This window comes from Miniopterus natalensis, chromosome 12 (genome assembly GCF_054644295.1).
Source record: "Miniopterus natalensis isolate mMinNat1 chromosome 12, mMinNat1.hap1, whole genome shotgun sequence".
Classification (NCBI taxonomy): Eukaryota; Metazoa; Chordata; class Mammalia; order Chiroptera; family Miniopteridae; genus Miniopterus; species Miniopterus natalensis.
The window spans coordinates 46,763,614-46,778,398 of record NC_142092.1 but is presented as its reverse complement, the minus strand read 5'-3'; the positions used below and the strand labels follow the sequence as shown (position 1 = coordinate 46,778,398).

The 14,785-nt window shown below is 36.0% G+C and overlaps 1 protein-coding gene across 10 annotated transcripts in view; it reads left to right on the top strand.

The window, feature by feature from the left end:
• The window catches only part of UBAP2 (ubiquitin associated protein 2), a 100,513-nt gene that overhangs the window by 59,304 nt on the left and 26,424 nt on the right, over window positions 1-14,785 (top strand). For 6 of the 10 annotated variants that reach the window (XM_016222830.2, XM_016222833.2, XM_016222831.2 and 3 more), the window contains 5 exons: window positions 332-386; window positions 1,913-2,016; window positions 6,061-6,126; window positions 9,082-9,134; window positions 12,988-13,055. In XM_016222830.2, the coding sequence (XP_016078316.2) occupies window positions 332-386; window positions 1,913-2,016; window positions 6,061-6,126; window positions 9,082-9,134; window positions 12,988-13,055 (346 nt within the window). Of the gene's footprint in view, window positions 1-331; window positions 387-694; window positions 833-1,912; window positions 2,017-6,060; window positions 6,127-9,081; window positions 9,135-12,987; window positions 13,056-14,785 lie in introns of those variants that run through there. The other 4 variants (XM_016222834.2, XM_087822747.1, XM_087822749.1 and 1 more) reach the window with 4 other exon arrangements.

The following is a 14,785-nucleotide window of genomic DNA, read 5'->3' as shown; positions in this document are numbered from 1 at the left end:
TTGTTTCTCATTTCATTTTATAGTAGAGGCTTTACAATGTCATGTTGTTTGCACTAGGTGGTTTTAAAAGACCCAGAATATTTTTAAATATAGCCTGCCTATGTTAAGCTGTTACATATTACAGATAGTACACAAGCAGATAAAATTTTTTCTATTCTTTGAAATCAGTAACTGTGTAGGTAGTTGTGTCAATAGGGACCAGCAGATGTGGAGAGAATGATGGTGGTGTTAGGAACAGTGACAGTATTGAGTAAATGCATATAGGATGAAGTTGGTCAAATTGTAATTGTTTAGGACAGAAGTATTATTTTACACTATAATTTTTTTAAAGGATTTGGACGTGGCAGAGGGAGAGGGGCAGGAAGATTCTCAACCCAAAGCATGGGGTAAGTGTAGCCATCATATTTTTCTAGTTACTGCCTTTTCTAGTTGTTACTCTAAGGTTTTCCTTTCTCTGTTCTATACCCAGTTTATTCTGTTGAGTCAGATGTTTTCTGTAGTTAAGAGAAAGTAGTAAAAAAGTATAGTAGTACAAATAAAAAATTGTATTGCAATGGTCTTAGAGCAGAGTTTCTAGCCTTGACTCTGTTAAAATTTTGTATTGGATAATAGTTTGTTGAGGTGGTTGGGTGTCCTTTACCTTGTAGGATGTTTAGCAACATCCCTGGCCTTTCCCTACTAGATGCCGGTAGCACCCCTTCTCAAGTTGTGACAATCAAAAATGTCTCCAGACATTGCCACATGTTCCCTGGGAGGGAGGTGCACAATCACCCCTAGCTGAAAACCACTGCGTAAGAGTTATGTTGGTAAATCCAGCAATTGTCTTTGAATGGTAAGTAAATGCAATGTTTATTTATGTAAAACTGACAGTTTTTTCTTGAATTGTAATCGTGAATGATGACCATACTGTTATTAAGTAAATGATATAATCAGTAGGTTTTTTTCCATTATTTCTTATTGTTTAACTTTTTGCTGCTTCTAAAACATTAGCTCCCCCTGAGTTTTTAGACAAAAAGTTTTTAAACATCTTTCAGAATCTGTATGTAGATTACAGTCAAGGAAGGAAGGGAACTGGTTCCTGGAAAAGCCCTTTCTCTCCATAGCTTCAGGGCAGCACTGTTGGGGGTCACTTCCTTCAGGTGGTACCTCTTGCCATCTGTTTTCTGCCTGAGCTCCCTGTAGACAAAGGAAGGATGAAAACACGGGGAGTAAACACGAATGCCCAGCCCAGTAGCATTAGACTCTTTTGTGGATTTTGCTGTTTACTTTCAAAAAGATTCCTTTGTGATTTTTTAAAACATATTAGATACCTCAGTTGGGGGGGGGGGGCAGGTCCGTTCTGAAAATTTTAGAGATAGTATTTAGTTTTGCTCTAGTTACTGGACCTCTGAGCCATGGGTGCTTGGGATTTTAATGACCAACAACAAACAAAAGAGGTAATGAATAAAATATTTTTGTTTCTTTTTTAAAACATTTATATCCATTGTTTCTATACAAAAAGGATCATATACAACTGTTGTAAAAGGTTCAAAGCCAAATTTGGATTCTGACTTGGGAAGAAAAGACTTGTTGCCTGTTTAAGCCTGGTTTAGTTTTCAGGGGGGCTTTCCATAGAGTCCTCATGCCTAGAATCATGATGTCTCCATACCTGCTTTAGGATGCAGAGAACAGCAGCTTAGGGACATAGGGGTATTTTATAAGATTGCATGGAATGTCTCTAGGCAATTCTGCTTTTCAGAAGATCTATATCCTAATGGCAAGAGGAATTAGCTATAATTAAATAGATGAGGGAGGGTGAAGTTTCTTAGTGTCTTTTAGAAGGGACAAGGCTTCTTTTGCGGAAGGTGATGTACAGTTAGTTTTGTGACTGGTGATTATTTCATTTGCCTTTATTCTTTATTTCAAACCCCAGGACATTTAATCCTGCAGACTATTCAGATTCTCCATCTATAGATGGGTGTGGGACAAAACCAGTAGTTTGGGAAGCTGCTCAGAATGGTGCAAATGAGGGAAGTGGTAAGTGTCTATTCTTATCAGAGATGTATTTTAAATGTTTGAGTTAATATGCATTACAAAGATGACATCAAAGTGTGATGATGGAGAATAATGAAAACACAGCCACCCCGGCAGTGTGGCTCAGTGGTTAGAGCATCGGCCTGTGTACCAAAGGGTTGCGGGTTTGATTTCTGGTCAAGGGCATGTACCTTGGGTTGCAGGTTTGATCGCTGGCCCAGGTGGGGCTCGTGCAGGATGCAACTAATCAATGTGCCTCACATCAGTGTTTCTCTCTCTGTCCTCTGTCTCTCACCTCCCTCCTCCCTCCTTTGCACTATCTCTGAGACTACTATTAGCTTGTTCTTACACCTCCAAAGTCTCTCACTTATAAATCTCATTGATAAGGTATTTAATTTTTCCCCTTTCTGCACTCTGAGGAAGAGATTGTAATCAGTCTGTGTAAATTAGCACAAATCCACACTCAAATCTTAGTGTGTCATGGATTTTTTTTTTTTATTAAAATTTTTTTTTAAATTGCAGTTAGCATTCATTCAATATTATATTAGTTTCAGGTATACAGCATAGTGGTTAGAAATTTATATAACTTATGAAATGATCCCCCTGATAAGTCTAGTCATCCCCTTGTTAGTGTGTCAGGGATTTATAGAATTTCTTAGGAGAAGACTTGTTCTGAAAATATCATTGCTAATTGGTGGACAGTAAATTTTAGCCAGATAAAGTGGTAGATGATAGATGGGCTTGGGGCAACAATTTCTTTTGCAGGTTTTTCTATATTCTGCCATTTTTAGATTATTTCTTTTCTAAAGTTCATGGGTAGATATTTGCTCATTGGGCGTGTTTATTTAATAGAGATCTTTGGCGTATTTGTTCATGATAATAACCGTTGCCATTGTATTTATAAAGACATGATTTGAGCCTGGCTGGAGTGGCTCAGTTGGTTGAGCATCATCCAGTGCACTGAAGGTTGCTGGTTCCATTCCTGGTCAGGGCACATGCCTGGGTTGCAGTTTTCGTCGTCGTTAATCCTCACTCAAGGATATTTTTTCCATTGATTTTTAGAGAGAGTGGAAGGGAAGAAGGGAGTGGAGGGAGGAGAGAGAGAGAGAGAGAGAGAGAGAATCAGACATTGATGTAAGAGAGACACATAGATTGGTTTCTCTCTCACATCGATTTGTCTCCCTTCTCTCTAAATATGTCCTCAGGTGAGGATAAAAAAAAAAAAGACATAATTTGACACTTCTATGTAGCATCAACTCTGGTAAAAAAATAAGATAATGCATCACAGAAGCATAATCAATGAACTAGAAATCAAAGATGCTGTAGAATTTACACCATAGAATACTATGCAGCTGTAAAGAAGAAGGATCTTATACTCTTTGAGACAGTATGGATGGACCTGGAGAAAATTACGCTAAGCGAAATAAGCCAGGCAGAGAAAGATAACTATCACATGATCTCACTTATATGTAGAATCTAAACACAATAATCTGATGAACAAAATAGATTCAGTGACATAGAAGCATGAAGTAGACTGAGGAATCTCAGAGGGAAGGTAGAGATGGATTGGTGGGTGGGTGGGGAGAAATTAACCAAAGAATTTATATGCATATGTGCAGAGGCCTGGGGCAGGGAGTGGGTGTGGGGTGGAAGGGGTTAATGGGGAAAAAGGAGACATCTGTAATATTTTGAACAATAAAAAAATTTAAAAAGCTGTAGAGATGATCAACAAAGTTATAAGTGGTAATTTGAAAGGACTAGTAAAATTGATAAACATACTTGAGACTGTCCATGGGAAGGAGAAGCATAAGTAATTGGTTGTAGGAATGAGAAAAGGAATATTGATATTACAGTTATTATAGTTATTATAGATGTTAAGGGATCATAGGAAGATACTTTATGCCAATACATTTTGTGCTACCATTTTAAATTACACATTAATCTCACTCTTCAACACATATAAAGTCTTAAGCCCAAAACTGGAAAACAGAATTCAGTAAGATAAAAAAAGGATAATACACATCACAGCCATGTTAAATTTATACCTGGTATTCAGGTTTGTTTAATATTTAAAAATCAGTGAACTCCTAAATATATATTCAAGGTAATAGGAGACTTAGGTTCACACAAATATTCATGGAAACGTAACTCATAATAGCTAAAACATGGAAACCAAATGTCTTTCAATGGATGAATGGATGGATAAGTATAATGTCTATCATCCATACAATGGAATATTCATTCTGCCATTAAAAAAAGAATGAAATACTGATACATGCTGCAGCATGGATGAACCTTGAAAACATCATACTGAGTGAAAGAAGCCAGTCGTAAAGGACCATATATTTTACATTGTATGATTTCATTTGTGTAAAGTGTCCAGATTAGGCAAATATGTAGAGACAAAATGTAGATTTTTGGTTGCCAAGAGCTGGGAGCCTTTGGGAAAGATAGGTACTGACTACTAATGAATTCAGGATTACTTTTTGTGGAATGATGAAAATATTCTGAAATAGATTGTCATGATGGTTGCACAACTTGGGAATATACTAAGAACTACTCAGTTGTATACTTTAGAAGGGTGGATTTTATGCTGTGTAAGTTATATTTCAGTAACAAAAGCTAGTTCTGTGTATTCCTTTAACAGAATAAAGGAGAAAATTCACATTTCAATAAGGAAAGCATTTGTCAAAACCCAACATCCATCCTGATTTTTTTTAAAAGCCAGGCAAATCTGGAATACAAGGAAATTTCCTTAATCAAATAAAGGACTTCTACAAAACTTACTGTAAACATTGCAGTTAATGGTGATGTGTTGAATGTTTTTCCTCTGGAACAAGATAAAGGGGCTTACTCTCACTATTTCTATTCACTACTGTACCAGAGGTTTTAGCCATTGCAATAAGGAATAAAGAAGAAAAGTCAGAGGGCTGGAAAGGGAGAGAAAAAACCTGTCATTTCTGGTAATGTTATAAAAGAAACTAAAGATAAATTATTAAAATTAGGGAGTTTAAAAAGATGCTAGATAGAAGTTCAATAAACATTTTTTCCTTTTTATTGAATTTATTGGGACATATTTTTTCCTTTTTATTGAATTTATTGGGGTAACATTGGCTAAAAGAATTATACAGTTTTCAGATGCACAATTCCACAACACATTTGTACACTGTATTGTGTGTTCACCTCATCAAGTCTCCTTCCATCACCACTTAACCCCCCATACCCTCCTACAACTCCCCCCTCCCCAAAACCCGCACACTGTTGTCTGTATCCATGAGTTTATTTCTCTATTTTATTTTTTTCTCAATCCCTCTACCCTTCCAACCCCTCAACTGCCCCCCACCCTACCCCAGCTGTCAGCCTGCTCTCTAATTTGCTTGATAGTTCATTTTGTTCATTAGATTCCACATATCAGTGAAATCATAGGGTACTTGTCTTTCTATTTCTATAAAACATTAACAGAGAAAGTGGGGAAAAAATCAGTAGCCTCAAAAAACGCCAAATGACTATGAAGAAGTCTTGCACAATGATATGCAAGATAGCAAGACTTCTATCTATGAAAACATAAAATATATATATATAAGCTCATACTAAAATATAAAATTGAGAGACTCAATAAAATTAAATGGAAGGATTTATCATTTTTAGATATTTCAAGTCTCACTACTGTGAAGCTTAGTTTTTATTGACTCGCTCTTTGGACCTTTTTTTTTTTTTAATATGTCTTTATTGACTTCAAGGAGGGGGGGGGAGAGAGAGAAACATCAATGCTGAGAGTGTCACTGATTGGCTGCCTCCTGCACGTGAAAGGAGCCTGGTGAACCTAGGAGTGAGAAAAGGATAGCTGATGCAAATTGAATGTTCAAGGGCCACCTGGCTAATACTTGAGTCACAGTTGCCTGTTACAGTATGGGTTACAGTAAGTTTGTCTCTCCTTAGAGCACAGTATACAGTCTACAGAGCTTTGATGCTGTCCTTTCTCAGTTTAATTTACTCACCCTTAATTGTTTTGAGATGTTAAAACCTTCCATTTACATTGATCTACAGAACTGGCATCAAATGCTCAAAATGTAGCTCAGGATCTGCCAAACAAAAATTCTTACGGACACAAAGGTATGAATGTTTTATTTTAAAAATTTCCTTAGTTAAGAATTTTATAAAATGTTTACAGTATCTTCCATTTTTATCAAGGTTAACTAATAAGATTTATCAGATAAATGTTTGTAACCTACATTTTTACAACTACTTGATAAAATATCAACTTTTGATTATGTAAGTGTTTTCAGATTGGTTTTTCAAGGCACCAAAGATTTTTGCATCACTGTTTTCCTTTCTCCTATGTGGCTGCCCTATATGTGCTTTTGACAAAGGACCAACATGAAGTTAAATTGAACATAAAACATACATGTCAAATTTATTGTCTAAAACTGAAACTAAATTAATATCATTGACATTTTCATGGTATAGGTCTATAAGCCTGTAATGGGAACCAAGCTCTTATTGTAAGATTTTAATATTACAAAATAGGATTGGGACCTGACCCCGTATTCTTCTATATCTGAGGTCTGGTATTTTTTATAGCCTGCGTATCTAGAGTGAGTTACTACAACTAGGTCCTGGCTTCTGACATGTGACTTTCCCCTCTGTTGCCCGCCATACCACTTGACCTTGTTGCACTGCTGCTTACAACTATGTACATACGTTGTCTTCTGCCTGCTTTTAAATGTACTCAGATTCGCACCCTATTCTGCATGTCTAAATTTGTATTTTCATTTTCATAGACTTAAAAAATGACTAAGATAGTAAGTTTTATGTTACAAGTGTTTTACCACAACTTAAACTTTTTTAGAAAAAAAGAAAGTATGTTTTAAACTTTAGGATGCTTTTTAACATTTTATATGTAGGATTTTGTAATGCCTCATTGTTTCTCTCCTCTGGAATGTCCCTTTATACATCTGTCTATTCAGATATTTTCTTGCCTTCAACTTCTTTGCTGTGGTTCATCTAACCTCATATGTTTTCTCTTACCATTCTAGTTTTCATTAACATCTTTGTATTCCAGATTTCCAGTGTGATAATCAGATTCATGTAATTTATCATTATTCGGTATTATGCTACCTTTATCACTCATAAAATTTTTGTCTTTCCTATGAGATGATTTTGATACCTAGAATAATGCTTAATGTGTAGGCTCTTAACTCAGTATTGTTTCATTGATGATTGATGATGAAGGGGTCCTAAGGAAAATTCCACCATAAATGGTTTCCTATTATAATTTTTAATGCCTCAAAAGTGAAAGTTTTTGGAATGATATTTGAGGCTTTGAAATTGTTTTCAGTTTCTTGACTGGAGTGTTGCTAAAACTCCTTACGTCAAAACGTCAGCTTTTTGTAGAATTTCTCAGTCTTTAAATTAGAGTACTATCTTCTATGATGAATTTGACAACATGAGCATAGGGTAGGTTGGATGGAGGTGGCACCCAGAACTGTGTCGTAGCCGTCTTTGAAATTAGTACAGTTGTGAGCTTTTAAAACCATACATATACTTGGTGAAAAGTCTGGAAGAAAATATATTAAAAGATTGGAGAGTATGTATTAGTACTTGGAAGAAAGTCATATTGTAGAAGGAGGATAAGAGTGAAGGGTAGGTGAATGGCTTACCTTAGATTCATTAACCTTTGTGTACAGTGTAAGGAGGCCCATACAAGGGCCTAGAGACAAGGTTCCAAGTACTCATTTCTAACAGGGACTAATTTCACCTTGTGTTTTTTCACTATTCTTTCTACTTTTGTTTAAGAAAATATTTTAATTCAAAGAGATGTTATGATTTTTTATGGCATTTCTAGAGAAATTATGGAAACCATTTAAAGATATGCAGAGGATCAGATTGCCAATTCCAAGTACTGAAATCTGTATCTAGCCTTACTGTTATAGTTGACCCTTGAACAACACAAGGATTAAGGGTGCTAGCCACCCTCCACATGTGTAAGTTTTAAACATGTCCTTTTTATACTCACATAGTAGCATATCTTAGGTGATATTTTACCAGGAGCCATGCTCCATAAATCCATAGATTCTATATTTGTTTGCCATAACCAATCTTAAATTTGGGATATCATGTTGAAAGCATTCTGAAAAGGACTCTCTTCCTAGGTAACACCATCAGGTTACTTATGAGGTGGTTGGTTACTAGGTTATTGACATGATTCCCAGGGAATTAGATATTGTCACCTGCCTTTTTTTCTCAGGAATGTGCCTGTACTTCTTTTTCTCCTTTCCACAAACAAATCTGATTGAAGAACAGATGCTCATTTTTTTCCATTGAAGGAACTGAAAACATTCACAGTCCCAATTTTTGAAGGTGGTTATAGTAAATATTTTGGTGTATTTTCTTTTCAAACCATTTTCTCTGGTGTTTGCATGTATGCTTTAAAATGGGGGCCTATACTTACACAGGATCTCTAAGTGCTAGAGTCAACATATTTGAATATCAGTACTTTTCTTTAAATTGTATTAACTGTTTGAGCACATCCTTTTGTATCTGCTCTTCAGTAGTTACAGCACCAGACTTTATATGAACAGTACTAATGTTCAGCTTTGCTGGAGACCAATTAGGAAACCATTAGTTGGAACTAATACCCTATAAAAAGGATGCTGAAATATGATAATTCAGTAATCCATCTAAAAGGGTCCAAGACAGGCCTGCCTTTATTGAATTTTGTTTTGTGTTTAACTTTGTGTATAAGGAGTGATCTGTGTGTTCAATGTGTATATTTGTGTTGTGTCCATACTTTCTTACTCATGGCAGAATTTCCTGGATATCATCTGTACTAAAGCAGAATTGATTTTAGATATTGCTTTGAGTTTGTTTGGATAGTGCCTAGACCAATTACATTTGAAAACGTGATACATTTTGGTAAGAGTAGACTAAGAGCCTTATAGTTCTTGGATTGTAGACTAAATTGCTAATGTGAGATACTGAATGGATCTTGTGCAGTACACAATAGAGAATCAATTAGAATAAGACAATATTTGACTTGGTGTTGTAAGCTGTGATTGTTGTCAACAGGGGCCTGGAAGAATTCTGTGGAAGAGTGGACAACAGAAGACTGGACTGAAGATGTAAGTGTTTAGTACCAGATCAGACCCATCTTTTGGTTTCTGGTAGGGGCATGCGTATTTTGAGGAAAGCCTGAGATATCTTATGGATGACTGTTCCTGGCTTCTTTTCAAATATCTGTGATTACCATGTTTTTTGGTGTGTTTTTTTTTTTTTAGCAGATGGAAGGAGGTTAGTGTTTTGAGATTTTTAAGAAACTTGGTTTTAAAGTGTCCACTTTAAAATTGATAGGAGTTAAATAGCATCAGAGTAATTTTTTAGCTTATCTTTATTTTGTTTGACCTGATAACCAATTGATGCTACTGCCCTGGCCTCTGAACTCTTAATTACTCTTTATAATACTTTTATTAAAGGAGAGAATCTATGTTTGGGTCACAGTTGAAAGTACTCTGAGTAAGTCATTCTGGTTCTGGGCCTGACTTCTCCTTTCAAGTAGACTGGCTTTGTTTTGGTATTCATTTATCCCAGACATTTTTGAGTGTACTGCACTAGGTTCTGGGTAGTGTTGATCTCTAAGTTCTGGGTTCAGCATAAGATATTCTTTGATACAAAATATTTAACTTGAAAAAGAAAAAGTAACTGAACTAGCCCTATACCATATTTTATACAATTTTTCTGTTAGACTCTTAGGGTCCAGAACAGATGTATGTACATGATAATTACAGCAGACATTGGGAGGGAGAGAATAAAGGGGTTGTAAGTATTGACCTTTAAAATTACATAAATTGATCCAGACTTTGGAATTTTGGGTGTTTGTTTGTTTTCTGAGATTATTTCTTTCCCCTTTCCCAGTTTGTATTCAAAGGTATTTAAATGGTGTTTTTATTGAACACCAAACCACTTACGATTTCTTTCTTTAGCAATGTTATATCTGGCTTGGTAGGGAGTAAGCTGGATAGGGCATCAGAAGGAGGAGAATAGATATGCTCATTTGATGGGAATTTAGGAGATTTAGGATGTATTTTCACTTCTGCTACATGTTAACCATAAGTCCTTGGGGTATGAAGTCACCAGGCTCTCTCTTACTTGTAAGAGGAGGCTGAACTAGATGGGTGGTTATTTGAATCAGTGGAGAGATGGATACCAGTGATAAGCAGAAGTCAGAAGGCTTATTTCAAACAAAGTCATTCAACTTTTAAATGTTTTGTGTTACTAGAATTTTTACTAAGAGTTTGTTGGGAGAAAAAAAAATGTTCCTAGGCCTGCAAGCTTTACATCCCTTTGCTTGTTGTCTGGGTTATAGACAAGTCTGAAAGTCACCAGGGGATTAGAAAGCAAAAGGAGTGTATTCAAACCTAGGTGGGTTGACCTGTTGACATTGGATGAGGCATCTTTCCTTTCTGGGCCTCCTGTTGTCATCAGTATAATACGTATCATAATAATTGTCCTGCCTAATTTATAGGGTTTTCTGTGGGTTAGATGATGTCTTATGATTAAAGTCAGCTAATAAGCAGTTCAGATGCACACACATACAGAGATATTAATATTCTGCTAAATGGACCATTTTGTTTCACAATGTTACTTATAATTAGTGGAAATAATTAGCATAGAGAATTTGGCTGTCTTTTTCCCCTCAGGAGTTATCAAAAAAAATTTTGAAAGTTTTTCTGAGACGATACAAAATAATGGAGATTGAAAGTTGAGTGAGTGGCCCTGGCCAGGGTACTCAGTGGTTTGAGCGTCGGCCCCTTGGACTGAAGGATCTTGGTTCAGTTCCCAGTCAAGGACACATACCTAGGTTTCAGGTTCACACCCCATCCCCAATTGGGGCATGTGCAGGAGGCAACCACCCCCAATCTGAAAAATCAATGAAAAAAATGTCTCCAGGTATGAGGACTAAGGAAGGGGGAAAAAAAAGTGAGTGATCTAAAATGCAAATTCTAAATTCCTTTTAGTGCTTAGAGCAGTAACTATTCACCTTTCCCTTCCCCATCCTTTTCTTTAAAAAAAGAAAGAAGGGAAACAATTTTCTGTATTTTACCAGGGTTAGATAGGATGTCAGTGATTTCTGTGGCTCTTATTTACCTTGAACTTATTAATATTTTGAAGGCTTTATTCTTCAATATTTTAAAAGATCTACTGTTACCATTGCTTTTTCTTTTTCTTTTCTTTCTTTCTTACTATGTCTTTATTGATTTCAGAGAGAGGAAAGGAGAGTGAGAGAAAGAGAAACATCAATGATGAGAAAGTCATTGATCGGCTGCCTCCTGCACTCTACCTACTGGGGATCGAGCCTGCAACGGGGGCATGGGCCCTGGTCAGTAATCAGACCTTGATCTCCTGGATCATAGGTTAATACTCAACCGCTGAGCCACACTTGCCGGGCATCGTTGCCTTTTTTTTTTTTTTTTTTTTGGTAAAAAAGAATTACTCTTTCATTGCTTCTCTTTGTCTTATCTCTATTTAATTTGTAAGGTTCTTTAAGGAAAAAATGGATTACTTGGGACTCTTAAGATATACTACCTTGCCCAGCCGGGCGTGGCTCAGCGGTTGAGCGTCGACCTAGGATCCTAGGCGATCAGGGTTCGATTCCCAGTCAGGGCACATGCCCGGGTTGCGGGCTGCAGCCGATCAATGACTCTCTCATCATTGATGTTTCCATCTCTCTCTCTCCCTCTCCTTTCCTCTCTCTGAAATCAATAAAGATATATTTAAAAAGAAAAAAAAAAAAAAGATATACTACCTTGGAACAGGGTTCAGCATTAAGCTCTTCTTGAAACAGTAATAAGTTCAGCACTTTTTGTTTTTACAGAAAATGAGCATCTCCTGTCTGCTCTGTCTCTGCCTGAATGTTAATGTCTGAGGAAGTTTGATTTTATACAGCATGTCAGAGCTCTGAGACATTTAGAACTGATAAGAATTATAGCACATTTAGAACTGATAAGAATTATAGCCGTCTTTGAATAGCATTACCATTAGTTTCTTCTATGATCTTATTAGATCAACATTTATACGCCCTTAATGCCCATGTTCCACTTTGAAAATGTGAAAAAGAGCCTACCTTTCAACAGTGTCAATTGAGGTTTCAAAAAAACTTTTTGTGTGCCTTAAAACTGCATTAAAACAATATGCATGAATCTCAGAATAATTATGTTGAGTGAAAGAAGCCAAAAAAGATTGCATATTTTTAAACTCCACTTAAAATTCCAGAAAATACAATCTAATCTGTAGTGACAGAAAGCACATTGGTTGTTGCCTGGGGATGAAGGTGAGTAGTAGGAGGCATTGATTACCCAGGGATAGGAGCAAACTTTTGGGGTAATAGGTATGTTCACTGTCTTGATTTGATGATAGGTTTGCAAGAGTACACATATGACAAAATCCATTTAATATTTCAGATCGAATATTTGCAGTTTATTGTGAGTGTCATACCTCTATAAAAATATTTTTATAAAAACAAACATGGAAACCTGTGACTTAATAAAAAAGAAATAGACATTATTAATAAATGAAATACTAAAGCCATCTGTCTTTGGGGAAAGAAAACGTCAGTTATTTTGCGTTTTCAAACTTCCCCATTCCTTTTTGACATTTATGCTGACATTGGTGGTGGTTTTATTGGTGTTTTCATTTTGTATAATGTCAAATAGAGAGACTGGGACTTGAACCCTGGTTTGACTTGACTTCACTGTGTTGTTCCCCTGATGTGAAATCCTTATTGTGGGGTAATCCATCTAAAATTACCTTCACTTTAAGGAAATTACCTGTCATGATCACCCATGTATTTCCTTTCCTTTAGACTGCCTTTTGGGTGAACTATAATGAGAGAACTAAAAATTATTAGGAACTTGATACATTTTGGTTTTATGTTATATAAAGTAAGATTAATAGATTTTTTTAATCCCTTTTATTCAGCTTTCTGAAACAAAGGTCTTCACTGCCTCATCTGTTCCACCAGAGAATCATGTCACACCTGGGAAAAGGTAAACACTTTATGCCATCTTTTGTTTGTTGTAATTGAAATTTCTTGCCTCAGGAAAATCATTTTGATTCTTGGATATGTTTTGATTATTTTTACCTTTTCTTGAATCTCTTTGGTTTTTTCCTTTCCATCTAAGACTTTATTTGATCCCAGACCTACCTGGTGAGCTGACAGAGCCTCCATCATTTCCTAATTGGTTGTATACACTGATGAATTAAAATAACAGTTGTTTTTTATTTGTTATTTGTTATGTTTTTTATTTGTGGCAGAGATTATGTCAAATTTATGCAATGGTTCTTTTTTACTTTTGTAAACGTGCGTTTTGACAGATAAACTTAATACAAATATCCTTTGGTTTCTTCATTTAAATTTTTTTTTTTTTTAATGTATCTTTATTGATTTCAGAGAGAGGAAGGGAGAGGGAGAGAGAGAGATAGATAGAAACATCAATGATGAGAGAGTCATTGATCAACTGCAGCCCACAACCTGGGCATGTGCCCTGACCGGGAATCGAACCCTGATCACCTGGATCCTAGGTCGACGCTCAACCACTGAGTCACGCCTGGCTGGGCTGGTTTCTTCATTTAATACCATTTATTTAGGTCTCAGTCTAGTACAAACTTCTCATTTTTCATGGGTTCTGCTAGTTTTAATCCAATAGTCTCATGGATTAGAGAAAAGGAAGGAGCTTTGGGGTAATAGAAATGTTAGGTTGTGTACAGAATTAAATTATTTGAAAACATTTACATCCTAATTTTCACAATAACTCTAAATTTTTATTATACTTTTAAAATGCAGTGATCTAGAAGGATGAAAGCGTTAATATATATGACACCTGAGAATTGAAGCCAATTTTGAATCTTACATGCTCAATCTCGTGCTAAATGAGATGCTTATAAGACTTTGTTGCAAGAAAATAAAAACGGTTAAAGGTTATGTCTAGAAATATAATGTTTTGTGAATTGCTTAGAATTCTTGTTAAATGTATATAACTTCATTGTAGTTATTACTCATTGAATTTGATAGGATCATTTTCATCTTTTGAAAAATATGAAGTGAACTCTTTCATGCTTATTTTTCAGAAGACAGTGCTGTAGCATTCTTCATGCACGTATCATCAATCTTTTGGAATAGACTTGCTGTGTTTTTTGTGGCAATGCAGCTTTTTTTTTGGGATGGGTCATATGTAATGTAATTATCCTGAGTTTCTATCCTTGAAGTATCCCATAAGCCAGAACATTACTTTGGAATCTAACATACTAGTCTGGGACTTCAACCTGGTTATGGGAAAGTCAGAGTGGTAGCGCGTGGGTAGAGGAATGCAGGCCCAGGAACTTTGTTCTGTATCAGCAGTGAGTGTTGAATTATTTGACTTCTCAGAATCTGTCTCACTGGCATGGTGAAAGTTTCACTTAGAAGAACTGACTGGCTACTGGCCTTTGAAAGGGTTTAATGGAGCAAATTATGTTGTGCAATTCTGTGCACCTTGCAGGTCCTGTGGTGAAGAGTTAGCTCACTCACATGTAAGGTAGTGTGTGTATCTGGAAGATCATTTCTTCTTCATGCTTTCAGGTTTTTAGTCCATGGTTCTCAAATCGGAATATCTGTCTTTCCGGGGGAATCACAAAAGTTGTACTTAACGGAGTATTTGTTAATATATTGTGCATTCTTTCCTGAGTATTTAAGAGAGAAAGTTATATGATGCTTATACAAACCGAAATAAATTATTGG